The 20,058-nt window shown below is 46.0% G+C and overlaps 2 protein-coding genes across 5 annotated transcripts; one reads left to right on the forward strand and one right to left on the reverse strand.

The window, feature by feature from the left end:
* Nucleotides 1-537: 537 nt before the first annotated feature.
* On the forward strand, nt 538-7,872 carry LOC129849939 (periodic tryptophan protein 2 homolog). The gene is made up of 18 exons (XM_055916610.1): nt 538-681; nt 767-879; nt 1,342-1,536; nt 1,637-1,780; nt 1,956-2,091; nt 2,458-2,678; nt 2,887-3,030; nt 3,237-3,307; nt 3,429-3,565; nt 3,874-4,022; nt 4,278-4,576; nt 4,823-5,003; nt 5,142-5,289; nt 5,821-5,995; nt 6,173-6,391; nt 6,583-6,733; nt 6,902-6,976; nt 7,125-7,872. The coding sequence occupies exons 1-18, from the start codon at nt 664-666 to the stop codon at nt 7,279-7,281; spliced, it is 2,733 nt and encodes a 910-aa protein (XP_055772585.1). The 5' UTR covers nt 538-663; the 3' UTR covers nt 7,282-7,872.
* Nucleotides 7,678-20,056, reverse strand: LOC129849940 (glycerol kinase-like). 4 transcript variants are annotated; one of them, XM_055916612.1, is made up of 20 exons: nt 19,785-20,047; nt 18,589-18,662; nt 18,370-18,476; nt 18,203-18,280; nt 18,020-18,099; nt 17,617-17,754; nt 16,950-17,059; nt 16,772-16,838; nt 16,510-16,527; nt 14,342-14,377; nt 14,160-14,227; nt 13,991-14,033; nt 13,781-13,861; nt 13,570-13,648; nt 13,351-13,447; nt 13,018-13,223; nt 12,757-12,900; nt 10,529-10,615; nt 10,009-10,095; nt 7,678-9,556 (listed from the first exon to the last, which is right to left on the reverse strand). In XM_055916612.1, exons 1-20 carry the CDS (start codon nt 19,875-19,877, stop codon nt 9,546-9,548), a joined length of 1,704 nt encoding a protein of 567 aa, XP_055772587.1. In that variant the 5' UTR covers nt 19,878-20,047; the 3' UTR covers nt 7,678-9,545. The 4 variants fall into 4 exon arrangements, with proteins under 4 accessions (XP_055772587.1, XP_055772590.1, XP_055772586.1 ...); XM_055916615.1 differs by lacking the exon at nt 10,009-10,095 and having other exon boundaries at nt 19,785-20,056; XM_055916611.1 differs by lacking the exon at nt 7,678-9,556 and having other exon boundaries at nt 9,977-10,095; nt 19,785-20,055.
* Between the last annotated feature and the right edge of the window lie 2 nt (nt 20,057-20,058).

The raw sequence follows: 20,058 nt of genomic DNA on the forward strand, positions 1-20,058 counted from the left end.
CTCTCTCCATCTCTGTCTCCCCCCTCTCTCTGTTGCCTGGTAGTTGGGGACTATCTATTGTGAATTAATTATTGGGGCAGACAGGATTGGTGTATGCAGTAGACTGCATTCAGTTCTGATGCACAATTACATCTTATGATCAATGTTCTAGGACAATCCTTTAGGTAAATAATGTGCACTTTGTCTGCAGGGAGCTGATTGTTTAGTCTTTGTTCCTAATATGTTAATCTGTCAAGAGTAAACATCATCTAACCTACTTTGTAATTGGATTAACATTCTTTACAAGTGTATCCGTCTGCACAATGTAAAGCTACAAAGCTTTGCTTATGACTCAGGGTTATGGGGTTCCCACGGATATGTATGGCAATATAGGAGGCTATTTAAATTGTGTAACATACCAGTTTATTAAAGTCACCTTGAGGAGTTTTGTATGGTCTCAAAAAAATATTTGTAACTTTTCACTTTCACGTGCATTTACCCTCCTCAACGTTAGAGGGCTCTGTAGATTTCCCTAACAACTCGTAAATGTCCCTTTTTATACACGGAAATGACTACTGTCAACATACCGACACATGTGTGGCATGCTTGAAATAAATGAATGTACTCTTTCTGTGATGTTTATGATAATTTAAATAATAACAAATATAGGGAACAACTACCAACATGAAGTTTGCTTACAGGGTAAGTGATACCACTTAGTAGATTGTATCTGCTTGCTAGCATTTTAGTTAGTTAGCTAGCTAATCTTTCTAATTTCTGCCTCTAGTTTTCCAATTTGTTGGGAGCTGTGTATCGTCATGGGAATCTGAGTTTCTCCAAGGATGGCAACTCTGTGATAAGTCCGGTGGGAAACCGCATCTCTGTCTTTGATCTAAAAAAGTAAGATAGCATCTGATTACAGGATTCCTAGTATCTGATAACTAGCTACATGTTATAGCTAGATTCCTAGTATCTGATAACTAGCTACATGTTATAGCTAGATTCCTAGTATCTGATAACTAGCTACATGTTATAGCTAGATTCCTAGTATCTGATAACTAGCTACATGTTATAGCTAGATTCCTAGTATCTGATAACTAGCTACATGTTATATCTAGATTCCTAGTATCTGATAACTAGCTACATGTTATAGCTAGATTCCTAGTATCTGATAACTAGCTACATGTTATAGCTAGATTCCTAGTATCTGATAACTAGCTACATGTTATATCTAGATTCCTAGTATCTGATAACTAGCTACATGTTATAGCTAGATTCCTTTACAAGACTGTTGATTAAAATACATTTGTAACTTATTGCGTTTGGAGAACAGACTGACTGATCACGTTCTCTTTCTAACAGCAACAAGTCAGAGACACTGCCAGTGTCCACTGCCAAGAACATCACCTGTGTCGGCCTCTCCCCTGATGGGAACCTGGCTATACTGGTGGATGAAGATGGAGCAGCATTGCTGGTCAGCCTGATCACAAGGGCTGTTCTCCATCACTTCCACTTCCACAAACCTGTGGCCAGTATCCGCTTCTCTCCTGATGGCAGGTCAGTCCCTCACTCATCATGACACACGCTGCATTGCTACATCATTACATCAGCTGATGTAGCCTAATGTCTGTTGGTGTGCCTCTCTCCTGGTCCTCAGGAAGTTTGTGGTAACCAAGGAGAATGTAGCGTTGATGTACCACGCTCCCGGGAGGAACCGGGAGTTCAATGCCTTTGTCTTGGACAAGAGCTACTACGGACCCTACGATGAGACCACCTGCATCGACTGGACCGACGACTCCAAGTGAGCCACTGGCCCACCTAGAACATGTTTCATGTCACCTGGCAATGGAAAACCAGCTAACACTGCTTACCCCTACCACTGGAGTTTAGCATCCCCCTGTATACAGTCTTGTGACCCTTCATTATATAATTGTAGTATAGAGAAACCCCCTGCCTTAACTCTGTTTCCCACGCAGGTGCTTTGTGGTGGGCAGCAAAGACATGTCTACCTGGGTGTTTGGAGCCGAACGCTGGTCCAACCTCATCTACTACTCTCTGGGGGGACACAAGGACCTCATAGTGGGCTGCTTCTTCGAGAAGGACAGTTTAGATGTGAGTGTTCTCTCTCGGGTTTCCCCCTCAGCCCTTCTCTGTGTCCAACATGTTCTGGCTTTCTCTATGTGCCCTGTGTGTGTTTGCAGATTGGAACCTGCATGTGGTTGTGCATCATTTACCGTATGTGAGTTAAAGGGATACTTCGGATGTTGGCAACGAGGTCCTTTGTGTACTTCCCCAGAATCTGACAAACTGCTGAACACCATGTTTATGTCTCTGTGTCCAGTATGAAGGACGTTAGAGGTAGCACAATGACTTGAAGTGTAAGGGTATCTGCTAGCATGCCAAAACCCCAAAGTATCCCTTTAAGTGTGTGTGTGTACATGTTTCCATAGTGACCTGCTGAATATGTGTGTGTTCCAGTTGTACACAGTGAGCCAGGACGGGACGCTGTGTGTGTGGGAGAGTGATACGGAGCTGGACGGGCTGGTTCTGAGAAAGACCATGCTACCAGTGGAGAGAGGAGAGGAGGAGAGAGGAGAAAGAGAGGAGGAAGAGCCCAGAGGAGAGGTGATCAGAGGGAAAGGAGAGAGACCCAAGGAGAAGGAGGGAACCAAGAACGTCAGATACAAACAGAGGAGCAAGTATGTCACCTCACAAACATGTTGAAGTATCTGTGGTACAGCAGCATACTGCCTCGACGGTTTGCCTGGCCATGAGTCTAACCAAGTCTTACCAAGCGATTTACAAATAAAGACTGATGATACTTACATTTGTTTTGGGCCGACTGAGTGTTACCAATGTGAGGTTGGTTTCTGATTGGACGCTGCCTGTTGTGTTGGTCTCCATCAGACACTTCTTCAACAAGGAGGGTGACTTCAACAACCTGACGGCTGCAGCGTTCCACAAGCCCACGCACATCCTGGTGACTGGGTTCGCCTCGGGGATCTTCCATCTCCATGAACTGCCCGAGTTCAACCTCATCCACTCCCTAAGGTCAGGGGTCACACACACGGACACACACACACTAACTCCTCGACTGTTGAACCACTCAATGACCAGTTTCATTCAGCCCCCAAGCCTGCAGTTCTTACTCGTGGGTGTCATTCATCATAAGTTGTTAGGACAATTAGGTTTTGTTGTACTAGTATTATTGGCTAGTAGCAATAGCTGAGCCTGTATGTTTTCATGTGTACTCTCAGTATCTCAGACCAGAGGATCGCCACAGTGTCAATGAACAGCTCTGGCGACTGGATAGGCTTTGGCTGCTCAGGTATGGTCTCATGGTGTCTCAATTAACATACCCAAATAGCACATTCAAACTTGCAGTGTTTAACACAGGAACAAAGTATCATCAATTACCCGTGTGACACGTTGCCTTGTGTGTTGTCCAGGTCTGGGCCAGCTGCTGGTGTGGGAGTGGCAGAGTGAATCCTACGTGTTCAAACAGCAGGGACACTTCAACAACATGGCCGCCCTGGCTTACTCCCCCGACGGACAGTACATCGCTACAGGAGGGGATGATGGGAAAGTGAGTTCTTATACATTTTTCTCCGTGGCCTGTTAGCTGCTGCATCTCAGTTGTTCTGTTGTGCCAAACCACGTGTTTGGCTGAATGATACAACGTTTTTGGAATACCAAGGTCATGAAAATGGTGACCCTGGCCATGACCCCACTCCCTGCGGGAGCTTTAGGGGAAGTTGAGTTTTGCAAGAAACACAATTTCATTACACAACTAATATAAGCACCCCCCAAATGATTCTATGGTTAGGTAACAACAGCAGGATTTCCTGTGTTTTCAAACAGGCATGTGAATGCTGATGGTTTTCTGTGTTTCAGGTGAAAGTGTGGAACATGACCAGCGGCTTGTGCTTCGTCACCTTCACAGAACACACCAGCTCTGTCACTAACGTCACCTTCACCTCCAGAGGCTTTGTCATCGTCAGCGCCTCCCTGGATGGAACGGTCCGAGCCTTCGACCTGCACAGGTAAGAGAACACACCTGGTGAAGGCAGCTTCACCCCACCCCTACACACCACACCACAAACCTGTTTGACAGACATGCACAATACTCACCCTTTCAATTAAAACAACTAGCAATGTAACATTATATAAGTCTTCCCAGAAACATGTTTTCCCTTTCAATTACATACACTAGGAAGGTTTCATAGAGAAACAGGCTCTATGGTTAATGAGTGGTTCATACTGATAGTTGATTGTCTGGAACTACTGTATCTACACAGGTACCGTAACTTCCGGACGTTCACGTCTCCGCGGCCGGCCCAGTTCTCGTCTCTGGCGGTGGACCCGAGCGGGGACCTGGTGAGCGCTGGGGCCCAGGACTCCTTCGAGGTCTTCATCTGGTCCATGCAGACTGGACGCCTGCTAGAGGTCCTGGGGGGCCACGAGGGCCCGGTGAGCTGTCTGTGCTTCAGCCCGGTGCAGTCCATCCTGGCCAGTGCATCATGGGACAAGACGGTCCGCCTCTGGGACATGATGGACAGCTGGCAGACCAAAGAGACGCTCCGTCTCACCTCTGACGGTAAGCCCCGCCTCAGTCACCCCTCAGTCCCTTCTACAGCTCTCTGACTGACAGTCATGTTAATGGGATAGTTTTCTGCTAAATGAGCATTTCTTCGTCATTTTCCTAATCCAGAGTTGTTAGTTGTTTCCAGACAGACACTTAGTCATAGTGTGGCTGAGTGTAGAGACGATCTGGGATTCAGCGGAAGTAATGGTAGTAGGGGAAACACTGAATGAATGTCTCTGTCTCCGATTGGTTGTGCAGGCCTGGCGGTGTCGTACCGGCCGGATGGTCAGGAGCTGGCCGTGGCCACGCTGGACGGAGAGATCTCCTTCTGGAACCCCCAGTCAGCCAATCAGACAGGCTCGGTCAGCGGACGCCACGACCTGGAGATGGGACGCAAGGAGACCGAGAAGATCACCTCCAAACAGTCCGCCAAGGGCAAGTGAGTGGAGTAACCTGTGTGTTTCTGCCAGTGTTCTGGTTATTGGACCAACAGTTAATTTCCCTAGCAGCGTCTTAGCAATTACCTCACAGTTTCCCTTCGGGCATTAAGTGTGGCCACCCGTACTGTGTATTCCAGGTCCTTCACGTCGCTGTGCTACTCTGCAGACGGGGAGTCCATCCTGGCTGGAGGCCAGTCCAAGTTTGTCTGCATCTACAACATCAGAGAACAGATCCTCATGAAGAAGTTTGAGATCTCCTGCAACCTGTCCCTGGACGCCATGGAGGTACAGTACTGACCACAGGCACAGAGCATAAATACAGTACACCTACAAAGCATTTATACAGTACACCTTCAGAGCATATATACAGTACACCTACAGAGCATATATACAGTACACTTACAGAGCATATATACAGTACACCTTCAGAGCATATTAACAGTACACCTTCAGAGCATATATACAGTACACCTACAGAGCATATATACAGCACACCTTCAGAGCATATATACAGTACACCTTCAGAGCATATATACAGTACACCTTCAGAGCATATATACAGCACACCTACAGAGCATATATACAGCACACCTTCAGAGCATATATACAGTACACCTTCAGAGCATATATACAGTACACCTTCAGAGCATATATACAGTACACCTTCAGAGCATTTATACAGTACACCTACAGAGCATGTATACAGCACACCTACAGAGCATATATACAGTACACTGTGCTAGTAGAATGGCGGCTAGCAGTCTTCTAGTCAGATGTTGCGTGAGATTGATCTTGTCTGTTTTCTGTCTCCTTCAGGAGTTCTTGGACCGGAGGAAAATGACAGAGTTTGGGAGTCTGGCGCTGGTGGATGAGGGGGTGGGTGATGGGGACGGGGTAGAGCTCAGTCTGCCAGGGGTTAGGAAAGGAGACATGAGCTCTCGCCATTTCAAGCCTGAAATCAGAGTGAGCTCTCTCCGCTTCTCTCCTACTGGTTAGTATCAGGATTACAAGTGTCTTATCTGAGCTGGTTCTGCTGAAGAGCCCACCTGGTGCATCGTTCTGTACCACGGATATCCAATGTAATGCTTTTCTCTCTTTCCCTTCCACCTCTCTCTTCTCTCTTTCCCCTCCACCTCTCTCTTCTCTCTTTCCCCTCCACCTCTCTCAGGTCGTAGCTGGGCTGCTACCTCCACGGAGGGCCTGCTGACCTACTCTCTGGACGGGGCGCTGGTGTTTGACCCCTACGACCTTGACCTGGACGTGACCCCCGTCAGTGTCCGTCGACAGCTGCGCCAGGCCGAGTGGGCGGCAGCCATCGTGCTGGCGTTCCGCCTCAACGAGACCGCCCTCACACAAGAAGTCTTGGAGGCCGTGCCACACCACCAGAGTGAGTGCTCATGGGCATTTCTGTTTCCGTGAAGGTGTCATGTGACTTTAATTTCTGGTCAGAAGTGCTGCGATCTGTACTTGTTTGTAAAAATGAGAGGTTGGGTCTTGGAGGATGTAAGAGTTTGTTTTTTGTTAGATTATCATGGGTGTAGTCACACGCCATCAGCATGTCCTCTCTGTGTGTTTTAGTCGCCGTGGTGTGCGGCTCCCTGCCTGATGTCTATGTAGAGAAACTGTTAGGTTTCATAGCATCAGCCCTGGAGCGATGTGGTCACCTGCAGTTCTACCTGAGCTGGTCCCAGTCTCTCCTCACGCAGCATGGACAGAAAATCAAAACCAGGTGGGTACTGCTGGCCACAAACACACCATAGAAATAACAGGCTTACCTTCCATATCAAAAAGAGTTCAACATTTACTGAGGAGAAATGGCATCTTGTAGTCATTTAGATAAAGGATTGTGAAGCCACAGCAGAGGGCAGACTGCTAAACACTGTTTTGTGCTGATCAGGTCTGGAGCCATTCTTCCCACCATTCAGTCACTGCAGAAGAGTATTCAAAAGCACTTTGAGGATCTCTCGAAACTGTAAGTTCAAATATACTACACATCTCTCTTTTTTTAACTCAAAGTTATGTTTTCTCTCCATCTCGGTTCAGACTGTTACAGATCTGTGTGGGTGTCCTGTAACAGTGTGGAATGTGGTCGTGTTCATTTGTCTCTGTATCCTGTGCAGTTGTGACTGGAACATGTACACCATCCGCTACGCAGTCGCCCTGTCGAAGCAGAAGGGTGTGAAGAGGACAGCGGGGGACGCTCTCTGTGATAAGGACGAGAGCGAGGACTCTGTGATGAGCGAGGCCTCTCTGGAGGAGACAGACATGCTCATGTAGCCACAACCTCTTGAGTGGTGTACTTCCCTTCATCCACTCTGACCTGAATACAGGGCCAGGAAAACCATTGAGAGGTATGAAGCAGACCCACTGCAGTTCTACATCCAACCACTGATAAAGTACAGCGACTCAGCTTCAACAAGGTTCTGTTCCAATAGCCACACTAGCATACAACTGCTACATTCCAATGAAGCAATGTATTGGGCAAGCATTTTAAGTACTGTAGTATGCTAGGATGAACATTGGAATGTAGCCCACAGAGACACTGACCTCATCACACAGGGCCTCTCCCAGTGCCTTCTGGGAAATCAAGATGGCCACCAACAGGCCAAAGGAGAAGGACTGTGGCAGACCACAAAGGGTTAACCTGTGCTAGTGAAAATCTGTTTATTTACAACAAAGTTATTGCAAACGTGTTTTTTGTTGTTGTAGTAAACTGCTTGAAAAATGACTGATGAATAGTTGTGTTAAGTTACCTGGAACACCAGCTCCTGTGATGGGGGAAATGTATACCGTGATATTATTTTGGATAGCTTATAGTAATTCTGAGTTGTTAGTGATAATAAAATAAACAATTTTATTTCAAAATCAGCAGTATTTTTCAAAATGAATGTCATTTTCCTAACCCTGATATGCAGGTCTGTACAGGCTGACATTTGGACAACTGGTTGTTCATCTCATAATATACACCACATGAAAAATATACATATCCACAGTACAGGGGTCAGCTAGATGCAAAATCATACCTGATGACAATAGTAATCAAAGAAATCAATTAACCCTCGAGTGGCTTGAAAGTTCCTTTCAGAACAATACTGGTCTCCATTTTACTTCATATTAAATGGGTAAGAATTTAAATTACTTGCAAGTATATTTAAAGGAAGATTCGAATCAGTAGTCAGACACAAGAACTGTGCTGCCTTCCTGGATTCAATCCGTATCGCGGAAGGTCCGTGTCAAAATGTAAAGGTAATTAGCGATTGAGTCAACGTATACCGTGAATGCAGTCTCTGAACATTGCCTTAATTTCAATCCAGCATATCTTCCAAGATATGGATTGAATTCTGCCTTTAATGTCTGGTGTCTTCCAAACTGAAACCTTTTATATCAATTTTGCTTACTCTGGACAATGCATTCAAAGACATCCATTGGCCAAATTTACAGCAGTATTCAGTTGCCATAGAGTCATTTCTTTTTGGTACATTAAATCATAGATAAACAATGGGTCTCTTACTCAGGCTGCGTCCCAAATGGGTCCAGGTCAAAGGTTATACTCAACATAGAGAACAGTGTACCATATGGGACAAACCCTCACTTAGAAGTTAAGTTTCCCCAGAGCACAGATCTAGGATCAGCTTACCTTACCCCAGTCCTCCATAGGGGGGCACACTAACCACCCCCAGATCAGTGCATAGGGGCAACTACATCGTTAAACAGTCTATATACATGGCAACTTATAAAAGTAACCTAAACTTTCTTTACACAAACACTAGTCCTTTACAATAACCCTGCATTACCATTTCTTGGGGCCATGACATTCAAGTTCTGCTCTCCAACCCAAATGGTCTCAGCAGGCAGTGGGTTCAACAGGGTTAGAAAAGGGTTTCTCTCTCAGACCATTTACATACTAGACAAACCCAGAACAAAATCTAAAAAGTGCTCCAGAAACCCACATTGCAGTTCATTGTGAGGCCCTTACCAACATCAGGCTACCTTTCCAACATAACTTTGGGAGAACTCATTCAAGCACAACAGTGAAGAGAGGGATGTGTGACCGTGACAGCAGGGCAATGTCACAATTGACAGATTGTGTTTTTGGATTAGATAAGAATTGTGTTCCGTGAATAGCACTACATTAGTGAATATCCTTCAACAAACTGATCGTTGACAAAAATAAGGAACCAAAAATGACATGGATAGATATTGCATACACAACCCATATTCACCACCCCACAGTCACTACACCGCCCATTCACACAAGAAGAGCAGTGTCCATTAGGATCTAGAGCAACATCATTCCTAAACACCAGATTTATTCATACTGGGTCCATTCCACACTACAGTTCCCATCAGCCACTAGGCTCCAGGCCAACAGTTGGGTTTCCAGGTAACGGTTGGATTGGAGCGTTGACATGGAATGTGTGTTTTGGCCATTCAACCAAAGGTACGGGGAGGGAGTGGTCCGGTAAAACTGGAGAAAGCAGGATGTGTCCTTTCCTGGACCCGCCCCTTCTGAGCCGCTGCAATGCATCACGGGCCACAGTCTACTTGTGGCCTGGGTAAAAACAAAACAGAGAGAAAAGTTGAATACCACCAGGCCACATAAGAGGGGATGTTTTGCTATACATGCTAGGGATTGAATCTACAGGGTAATGTCATGCAGCTGAAGCAAGAATGCAATCTGGTACTATCGCTAAGTTGTGGAAGGAAGAGCTAGCAGGTGCTATGGTGTTACTGCAGGAGAAACAATCAGGTAAAGCATGTGATTCTTGCAGTAGCTGCAGGTTGGCAGAGCTAGCTAGTCAGTCTAACTGTTAGAGCAAAGCATACAGATTAACCACACACCACTGCATCCCTCAGATCAACCAAAAGCTAGTCTGTATGATAGAGTACACACACAATGTTCAGTCAGATTCATTCATCCTTGCTCATACAAAGTACATGTACGTCACACACACTTCCTCTCTCATGCACTGTTAGCCCATCCACACTAAAGCAGACACTGACCTGCGATGTATTTTGCTCCAATTAACATTAACATGCTACCCAGAATGTAAAAGCCCAGTGGGACACTACTGAAGATACTAGTTTCACCTGGACGATGTCCAAACCCAGGTCCAATTCAAGCAAGACAGAGGAGAGAGAGAGACAGCGGGACACAGAATTACCACCTCTGGGTACAGCTTAACTAGCCTGTTCCAAGATCCCTTTATTTATACTGTCTTGCCAACTGCTACGGTCATTGGCGTGACGATGACCATAAGAGTTGGCAAAACAGCACAAACAGGCCTGGGACCAGGCTACAGCTCAACAACAATTTTGCCACTCTAGATTACAATGTCTTGGACTTTTTCTCCAGTTTAGAAGTTTACTGTGTTTTTAGGAATTGGAAAAGCCACCCAGTCTATCACTGTATTCATTAAGGGCGCCACTGTTCAGTCTTACTGTCCATTGTTGTTATTCACATTGCTATTATGGACCAGCCTACATTAAACCGGTCAGTATTGAAGTGGAGAACAGTCCCTACCATTTCCATTAGAGATGGGTTCAGTGGTTTCCCAGTTCATGGCTCTCTGTACGGCCTTCTTCCAGCGAGCATATCGAAACTCACTCTCTACAGAGCAGAGAGAGGAGAGAACGAGAGAGGGGGAGAGAGAAAGACAGAAATAAATACATAATCCCATTTATTCACATGGGCACAACAGCAAACATTCTGCAGTTGTTTGCTGTGTTCATGTATATTGTCCTTACCATAGGCTCCCTGACCTCCAGGGTTCATAGAGAGACAGAGAGACAGACAAATACTTGACCCATGTCTGTGTTCAAACAAAAAGGAACTGCTAGCAATGAAATAAGGTAACAGTGGTGTGCCTTACCTCCAGAATTGATAGAGACCAATACTTTTAACCTACAGTACCAGTCAACACCTACTCATTCCAGGGGTTTTGATTTTTACTATTTTCTAAATTGTAGAATAATAGTGAAGACATCAAAACTATGAAATGACACATATGGAATCATGTAGTAACCAAAAAAAATGTTAGATCAAAATATATTTTATATTTTGAGATTCTTCAAACTAGCCACCCTTTGCCTTGACAGCTTTGCACACTCTTGGCATTCTCTCAACCAGCTTCATGAGGTAGTCACCTGGAATGCATTAACAGGTGTGCCTTGTTAAAAGTACATTTGTGGAATTTCTTTCCTTCTTAATATGTTTGAGCCAATCAGTTGCGTTGTGACACGGTAGGGGTGGTATACAGAAGATAGCCTTATTTGGTAAAAGATGAAATCCATATTATGGCAAGAACAGCTCAAATATTAGAAACAGTCCATCACAGGGCTCCCGAGTGGCACAGTGGTCTAAGTCACTGCATCTCAGTGCTAGAGGCGTCACTGGCTGTGATTGGGAGTACCATAGGGCGGCACACAATTGGCCCAGCATCGTCCGGGCTATGCTGTCATTGTAAATAAGAATTTGTTCTTAACTGACTTGCCTAGTTAAATAAAAAGGTTCAATATTATTATTTTAGAAATATGTTTACTTTATGGCATGAAGGTCAGTCAATCCGGAACACTTCAAGAACTTTGAAAGTTTCCTCAAGTGCAGTCACAAAAACCATCAAGTGCTATGATGAAACTGGCTCTCATGAGGACCGCCATAGGAAAGGAAGACCCAGAGTTACCTCTACTGCAGAGGATAAGTTCATTAGAGTTAACTGCACTTCAGATTGCAGCCCAAATAAATGCGTCACAGATTTCAAGTAACAGACACATCTCAACATCAACTGTTCAGAGGAGACTGTGTGAATCAAGCCTTCATGGTCAAATTGCTGCAAAGCCCTACTAACCCCTACTAAAAGGACACCAATAAGAAGAGACTTGCTTGGGCCAAGAAACACGAGCAATGGATATTAGACCGGTGGAAATCTGTCCTTTGGTCTGATGAGTCCAAATGTGAGATTTGTGGTTCCAACTGCCGTGTCTTTGTGAGATGCAAAGTAGGTGAACGGACGATCTCCACATGTGGTGGTTCCCACCGTGAAGCATGGAGGAGGTGTAGGGGTGTGGTGGTTCCCACCGTGAAGCATGGAGGAGGTGTGGGGGTGCTTTGCTGGTGACACTGATTTATTTAGAATTCAAGGCACACTTAACCAGCATGGCTACAACAGCATTCTGCAGCGATACGCCATCCCATCTCGTTTGCGCTTAGTGGGACTATCATTTGTTTTTCAACAGGACAATGACCCAACACACCTCTTGGCTGTGTAAGGTCTATTTTACCAAGTAGGAGAGTGTTGGAGAGCTGCATCAGATGACTTGGCCTCCACAATCACCCGACCTCAATCCAATTGAGATGGTTTGGGATGAGTTGGACCGCAGAGTGAAGGAAAAATAGCCAACAAGTGCTCAGCATATGTGGTAACTCCTTCAAGTTGGAAAAGCATTCCAGGTGAAGCTGGTTGAGAGAATGCCAAGAGTGTGCAAAGCTGTCAAAGCAAAGGGTGGCTACTTTGAAGAATCTAAAATATATTTTGATTTATTTAACACTTTTTTGGTAACTACATGATTCCATGTGTTATTTCATAGTTTTGATGTCTTCACTATTATTTAAAAATTTAGAATAGTAAAAAATAAATAAAAACCCTTAAAATGAGTAGGTGTCTAAACTTGACTGTTACTGTATGTCTGTGTTCAAACAAATAGGAACTGCTAGTATTGAAATAAGGTAACAGTGCTTTACATGTCCCTTACCTTCAGGGTTGATTTGTGGCTCAAACTTCTCAGAGGTGACCTCACTGAGGTCCTCAGGACGCAGGCTCCAGACACTGACCCCCTCTGCTGCCCCCGCAGCCATGGCCGCCCCCAGGGCAGTGGTCTCAGGCATGGAGGGCTTCACTACAGACAACACATTCTTCCTCATCATTGTTGATATTAACATTAACATAGTTTGTGTGAACGAGAGAGAGAGACAGACAGACTTATAGAGAAAGAAACAGAGAGAGAGTCTCTTACCAACGGGGATGCAGAGTATATCAGCTTGCAGCTGCATCAGTAGTCTGTTGGAGGTCATGCCCCCGTCCACCTGGAGCTGGGTCAGAGGGATGCCACTGTCCTGGTTCATCGCATCCAGGATCTCTCGAGTCTGAAAACAGACAGCTTCCAATGCAGCGAAGGCCAGGTGACTCTTGTTAGTGAACTGAGTCAGACCACAGATTATCCTGTGTATGAGAGCGAGATAAGTTATTTTACACTTGTTGATTTAACGTTCCTTCTTGACCAAATGTAAGGGAAAGAGAATGAGCTCATTTAAAGACTATGCTGAATCCAAGTTGTTCTAGTACTCACCCTCGTGCACTGGGCTCCCAGTAGGGGGCGTACAGACCAGAGAACGCCGGGACAAAGTAACAACCATACGACGTGCCCACTGAAGCCGCCAGTTTCTCTGAGGATGAAGGAAACGAGGAGGAAAGGAGACAAGGTATGGAGACGAGAGGGAGTTATGTCATGAGGTGTTCTGGAACACACCCCTCTACTAGTGTTGTGAAGGACAGGACTTCCCCTTACCCAGCTCTGTGGAAGTCTGAATGATCCCCAGGTTGTCCTTCAGCCAGCGAACCACAGCCCCCGCTATGGCCACTGAGCCCTGGCAACGACCAATCATAGACCAGTAGGGGAATTAAGGACCAATCAGAAAATAGAACTGACAACAGACCAATCAGGTCAGCGATGACTGCATAATAGTGCTGTACAAGTTTAATCTATGATCCATGCCTACCTCTAGTGCGTAGCAGGCAGGTTTGTCCCGACCTAGTTTGTACGCCACCGTGGTTAGTAGGCCATGCTCCGACATGACAGGCTGCAAAAGATAACATGATAAGTTAAACAGATCTTTCAAGAGATAGGCAAATGCCTGTCTAGGCTGAGTGATGTCACAGATGAATGTTCCACATCTTATTTTTATAAAGATCATTTGGAAGAAAATCACCTTGGCTCCAGTGTTTCTGAGTAGAAAGCAGCCAGTTCCATATCTGAAAGATAGTCATACCTGGTCACTGACGTTTATCACAGCAAAATATCTCAAAACTATCTTACAGTACATCCCAAATATATGGTTATATCACCAGCTATGAAAAACCTATGGAGAGAAGTCTTACGTGTTTTTGGCCTGCCCTTCCTGAAAGCACATCTGTCCAACAAGAGCAGCCGATTGGTCCCCAAGACACTGTAAACAAAGATCCTTCAGATTGGTGGGAACAGGTGCCAATCACTCCTCATAACATCAGGAAATGTAATAAGAGACCTTGAATAGAGTAAGACAGGATGTTTCAAAACCTACCCCTGAGATGGGTATGCCACTAAGAGAGCCCGATTTCTGTCAAAGAAACAAAACGTTAGAAAAATGAAACCGCTTCACAGCTTAAAATTCTGGCCAACTCTGTTACCACAAGACCCAGCAAAGCAAGACTCTTCCCTGTATAAAACGCCATGCCAGTTTGATGTTTCAGGCTGCCGTAGAAGTGTTGCTTGTGTACAGACAGACTGTACAAGTGTTTTACTATACAGTATGGTGCTATAGCCAACACAAGTTCTCCATACAGCCAATCAAAGAGCATGAAGGAGACAGACGAATGTGGTTGTCTTGGAGACAAATGGTTTAAGAAACAAGTCAAATATCTTCACTCCCATTGAACTCACTATAACCCTCAATCACCAAAAGGGGCTAGGGATCGAAATGGAACTGAGCCGACCGAAATGGAACTGAGTGGAAGAGTGAAGAGATTTACGGGACAACTTGTAGAAACACGTCAACAGGATGAGGAGCAGCCAGACAGGAAGTAGACAGCAGCCCACTGAACACCTGGGCAAGGTGTGGGGCATTACAGTGAGGTGTAGGGCGGCATCATCCACAGTAGCAGAGCGGCATGCCACGACAGGAGCAGGAAGCACACACCCATCCAGTACATTTCCAATCTGATCCAGGACGGTTTGGTGAACGTCAGTTTCAGTCGGACCTGACTACTCAAGATGTGTTTTACAAATACACTACAAAAGTATGTGGACACCTGCTCATCCAACATCTCATTCCAAAACCATGGTTATTGATATGGAGTTGGTCCCCCCCTTTGCTGCTATAACAGCCTCCACTCTTCTGGGAAGACTTCGGGGACCTCATTAGTGAGGTCGGACACTGATGTTGGGCGATTAGGCCTAGCACGCAGTCGGCGTTCCAATTCATCCCAAAGGTGTTTGATGGGGTTAAAGTCAGGGCTCTGTGCAAACCAGTCATGTTCTCCAACACAGATCTCGACAAACTATTTCTGTATGGACCTCACTTTGTGCACAGGGGCATTGTCATGCTGAAACAGGAAAGGGCCATCCCCAAACGGTTGCCACAAAGTTGGAAGCACAGAATCGTCTAGAATAATCATTGTATGCTGTAGCGTTAATATGTCCCTTCACTGGAACTAGGGGGCATAGCGCAACCCATGAAAAACAGCCCCACAACATTATTCCTCATCCACCAAACTTTACAGTTGGCACAATGCATTGGGGTAGGTAGCGTTCTCCTGGCATCCAGCAAACCCAGATTCATCCGTCGGACTGCCAGATGGTGAAGCGTGATTCACACGTTTCCACTGCTCCAGAATCCAATGGTGGCGAGCTTTACTCCAGCAGACGCTTGGCATTGCGCATGGTGATCTTAAGCTTGTTTGTGGCTGCTCGGTCATGGAAACCCATTTCATGAAGCTCCCAACAAACAGTTATTGTGCTGACGTTGCTTCCAGAGGCAGTTTGGATCTCAGTAGTGAGTGTTGCAACCGAGGACAGACGATTTTTACGCTCTACAGCACTTGATGGTCCCGTTCTGTGAGCTTGTGTGGCCTACCATTTCGCAGCTGAGCTATTATTGCTCTTAGACAGTTCCTCTTCACAATAACAGCACTTACAGTTGACCAGGGCAGCTCTAGCAGGGCAGACATTTGACGAACTGACTTGTTGGAAAGGTGGCATCCTGACAGTGCCATGTTGAAGGTCACTGAGCTCTTCAGTAAGGCCCTTCTACTGTTAATGTTTGTCTATGGAGATTGCATGGCTGTGTGCTCGATTTTATACACCTGTCAGCAACTGGTGTGGCTGAAATAGCCGATTCCACCAATTTGAAGGGGTGTCCACATACTCTTGTGTGTGTAATATATATATACTATGTGTGTACCATGAAAATCTATTTCGCCCAAACTTTTAAAATGCTTTATATCCTATACAATAAAGGGGGGGTCAATATAAGTACATTTAGGATGAGGCGTAACTCCCTAAAAATAAATATATTTGTCTCAAAGCCTTCAAAAGTCTTGCTCAACACACCAAACCATTGTCTTCTCAATGGCTTGGAAATGCACCTTTGGATGGTTCAATCACTTTGACACAGAAGCAAGATGACTGGGGATCACGTTCTGACATAGCAATAACAGTGATGAGGACATCGATGAAGACCCCAATACTCACCAGGCTAGAACATATTTTCTATAGACAACAGGGACACACACAAAAGAATGCTTGTGACAACACCTCAAGCAAATACAGACTATGAAAAACAGACTAAATGCCCTACGAACGTGATTCATAAATGCTTATGATTGGATAGAAGTACAGCTAAGCACAGGTTCAGTTACATAATAATCATAAGCATGTTGAATAGACAGAGCAACACTTCATAATTCACCTTCTCCCAACCCACAGACACTCACACAAAGACAACGGGACTTACCATTAAGCCGTAGATTTCTGAGGAACTCCTCACTTTTGGGAGAATCTCCATTGGAATATCAAAATACCTGAAAGAACGTGTCAAAAACAGGAACAGGTGTAAATACACAGAAGATATGGTTTGTCTCACTGAATGGACATGTATGAGGGAGTACACTATGTATTGGACGTTCACCTACTTGCAGAGCTCTGGGTCCCAGTCCAGGGTGTGGATGTTAAACAGCATGGTCCTGCTGGCGTTGGTCACGTCTGTGCAGTGGACTCCCCCACTCTTCCCCCCTGTCAGACACTGTGTGGGGGGCAAACACAGACACCTGTCAGACACTGTGTGGGGGGCAAACACAGACACCTGTCAGACACTGTGTGGGGGGCAAACACAGACACCTGTCAGACACTGTGTGGGGGGCAAACACAGACACCTGTCAGACACTGTGTGGGGGGCAAACACAGACACCTGTCAGACACTGTGTGGGGGGCAAACACAGACACCTGTCAGACACTGTGTGGGGGGAAAACACAGACACCCGTCAGACACTGTGTGGGGGGCAAACACAGACACCCGTCAGACACTGTGTGGGGGGCAAACACAGACACCCGTCAGACACTGGGGGGGGGGGGGGGGGGGGGAACAAACACCTGTCAGGCACTGTGGGGGGGGCAAACACAGACACCTGTCAGGCACTGTGGGGGGGCACAGACATTACTGGACACATGTAGGATCTAGTCAGAAACACAACAGAGGACAACTTGTCCTGGAATAGACAGATGGCCATGGTGGCCTTTCCTATCCTTACCACTCACACACAGACATCATAAACCCCATCTAAAGAGGTGTGTCCCTCCTACCCAGATGAGCCAGGAGTCGATGGTGCCGAACATGGCTCTGTGTGTCAGGACTGCCTCAGCGACCTCGTCCACATTATCCATCAGCCAGCGAAGCTTCACAGCACTGAAGTACGTACTGATTGGGAGACCAGTCTTGTGCTGAGCAGAGAGAGGGGGGACAATTATAACACATACCTCAGAGGGGGGGGACAATTATAACACATACCTCAGAGAGGGGGGACAATTATAACACATACCTCAGAGAGGGGGGACAATTATAACACATACCTCAGAGAGGTAGAACTAAGCTTCTTCTTTTGTTTTACTTCAGATAGTTGGAATAGTTGGATTGTTTCTTGGACACACTTAAGCTAGGCTTGATATAAACATGACTATCTGCAGTCTGTGTTCCCCGGCGTCTCACCTTCAAATGGTTCTTGTTTCTCCCAGGTGTCTTGTTGATCAGACGCTCCACGGTCGACTGGGTCCGCAGGTCCAGCCACACTGCACACAACCAACACAACCTGGGTCTTTAAAATCCTTCCAGGTCTTAGATGATGGCTTTAGGTCATGAGGAAAGAGATGTGAACACATATTCATATCTCACCGATAGCATTGTAGAGGGGCTCGCCTGTCTCTTTGTCCCAAACCAACGTGGTCTCTCTCTGATTGGTCACTCCAATGGCTAGAAAGGTTCACGTTTCGTGAGTGAAAGTCTGTAGTATGAGGAAGCGTTTGCGTGGGTGTGTTCAGTATGTGGTGTGTGTGTTTTACCTTTGATGTTGGAGATGTCAATGTTGAGCTGGGTGAGTTTCTCACAGGTTCTCTCCATACACTCGTACACAGACTGCAGGATCTCTTTGGGATCCTCCTCCACCCACCTAAACAGAGGGTTAAAGGTCAGAGGTTAATAGACCTCAGAGGTTACAGGTCATCCAGTTTGAATGGAACTAATAGGGGATTTGTAGGGGCAACACGACTGCATGTACCGACCCTTCCTTGGGGAAACTCTGGTTGATCTCAACCTGGTGGTGACTGAGGAGCTCGGCTGTTTTAGCATTGAACACCTGGGGATGAGAAGAGAACAGGAGTGAACACCTGGACCAAAGTATCTCTGCTACCTAAACCGCAGAGTGGAACTGAAAAACAACAGATGAAAACAGGAGAGACGGACGACAACAGGAGAGACAGCACACAGAGTTATGATGTATCAGTTGTGGGAGAAGAGGGGACAGCGTTAAAGGAGACGAGACAGACAGCTCCATGCCCCATCACAGTAGTATCCTCAACAGCAGACACCTCTCCAGGAAATGTGACAACAATAACACGGATAGCTCTTTAACAAATCAAAAAGTGTCCTTGTTAGTCATTAGCTGTCACACACACCCACCCCTCCTTTCCTGCCTTCCGAGGGCTAGTGAAACATTTTGAGATTTTAGGGGTGACCTGTCAACCTGTCCATTCTGGTCCAAACAGGCTTCCGTAGGACACAACAGCTGGTTTCAATGTGGGGTAAGAAGATGCCATAGGGGGATAGCAGCAGGGGGAGGACTGGGACAGAGTGAGGGAGAGAGTCCCTTCATGCCTACTGTTACACAAACCTCAGGCACTGGAGGATGTGCTGGTCTGCACAATGAATGAATTACAGACTCAGCATTTCTATAGCGGCTACACATTAGAACAGGATAGTCCTATCAACAAAGGGCTGGTGTGTGTGTGTGTGTTCAGGCTTTCACTCCAGCCATCAGGTTCATGTGCTTAGTGTTAAATCAAGTATTTCTGCTGGAGAAAAAGCCTGCAACCACACCAGCCATTTGGAGATTTAGGCCTAATGGCTGCAACAACCGAGATTGGACACCACCCTTCCAGAATTTACAAGCCGAAATTACATCCAAGAGGAAGACAGTAATTTAGTCAATTAGCTAGGAAAATTGAGTTAACTGTCCCTTAGTCCCACTACAGGACTGCGTGTTTGTGCATGAATGCACGATTACTAAACAACAAATCTGCAGAAAGCACAAACATTCCGTCGATAGGACTAGAATGTGTACGACTATATAGGCTACATTAAAAAAGGATATCGGAGAGTTATAACGGAATCAACCGGGTGTCTAACTAGGTTATTTAAAGGACATTCCCCGTTAGGCGAGAAGAACCATTCAATGCGACTGCGGGGGGTTGTAACTCACCAGAAACCGCGTCGAGCTCGTTCCCTGGTCGATTGCAGCAACGAGTGGCCCCAGCATTACCCTGCTCGAAGACGCAGCCATTCTACTGTTCATGTGCCCTGTGTCCTTGCTGTGGTCGGGGCTAGCACTGGACTGTAGCTGGTTTTCTTTTGCCACTGCCTGTAGCTAGCTGCTGACACTTCGACCGCTTAAGCTCACAGAGACGCATGCGTGAGACTGCTTCTGATGACGCAGCAGCACCAATCATTGCTATCTGGGATCCTCGGGACGTCCC

Source organism: Salvelinus fontinalis, unplaced genomic scaffold (genome assembly GCF_029448725.1).
Source record: "Salvelinus fontinalis isolate EN_2023a unplaced genomic scaffold, ASM2944872v1 scaffold_1766, whole genome shotgun sequence".
In the NCBI taxonomy this organism is placed as follows: Eukaryota; Metazoa; Chordata; class Actinopteri; order Salmoniformes; family Salmonidae; genus Salvelinus; species Salvelinus fontinalis.

What these genes read in the sequence shown, in the direction of transcription:
- LOC129849939 (XM_055916610.1), top strand. An exon ending in TCTGTCTTTGATCTAAAAAA is followed by an intron (nt 880 to 1,341) that starts GTAAGATAGCAT and finishes TCTTTCTAACAG; the next exon opens with CAACAAGTCAGAGACACTGC. An exon ending in TTTGAGGATCTCTCGAAACT is followed by an intron (nt 6,977 to 7,124) that starts GTAAGTTCAAAT and finishes TATCCTGTGCAG; the next exon opens with TTGTGACTGGAACATGTACA.
- LOC129849940 (XM_055916611.1), bottom strand. Translation starts at nt 19,877, where the DNA reads ATGAACAGTAGAATGGCTGCGTCTTCGAGCAGGGTAATGCTGGGGCCA. An exon ending in TGGGAGCCCAGTGCACGAGG is followed by an intron (nt 13,224 to 13,350) that starts GTGAGTACTAGA and finishes TCTCATACACAG; the next exon opens with GATAATCTGTGGTCTGACTC. An exon ending in TATACTCTGCATCCCCGTTG is followed by an intron (nt 12,901 to 13,017) that starts GTAAGAGACTCT and finishes TGTTGTCTGTAG; the next exon opens with TGAAGCCCTCCATGCCTGAG.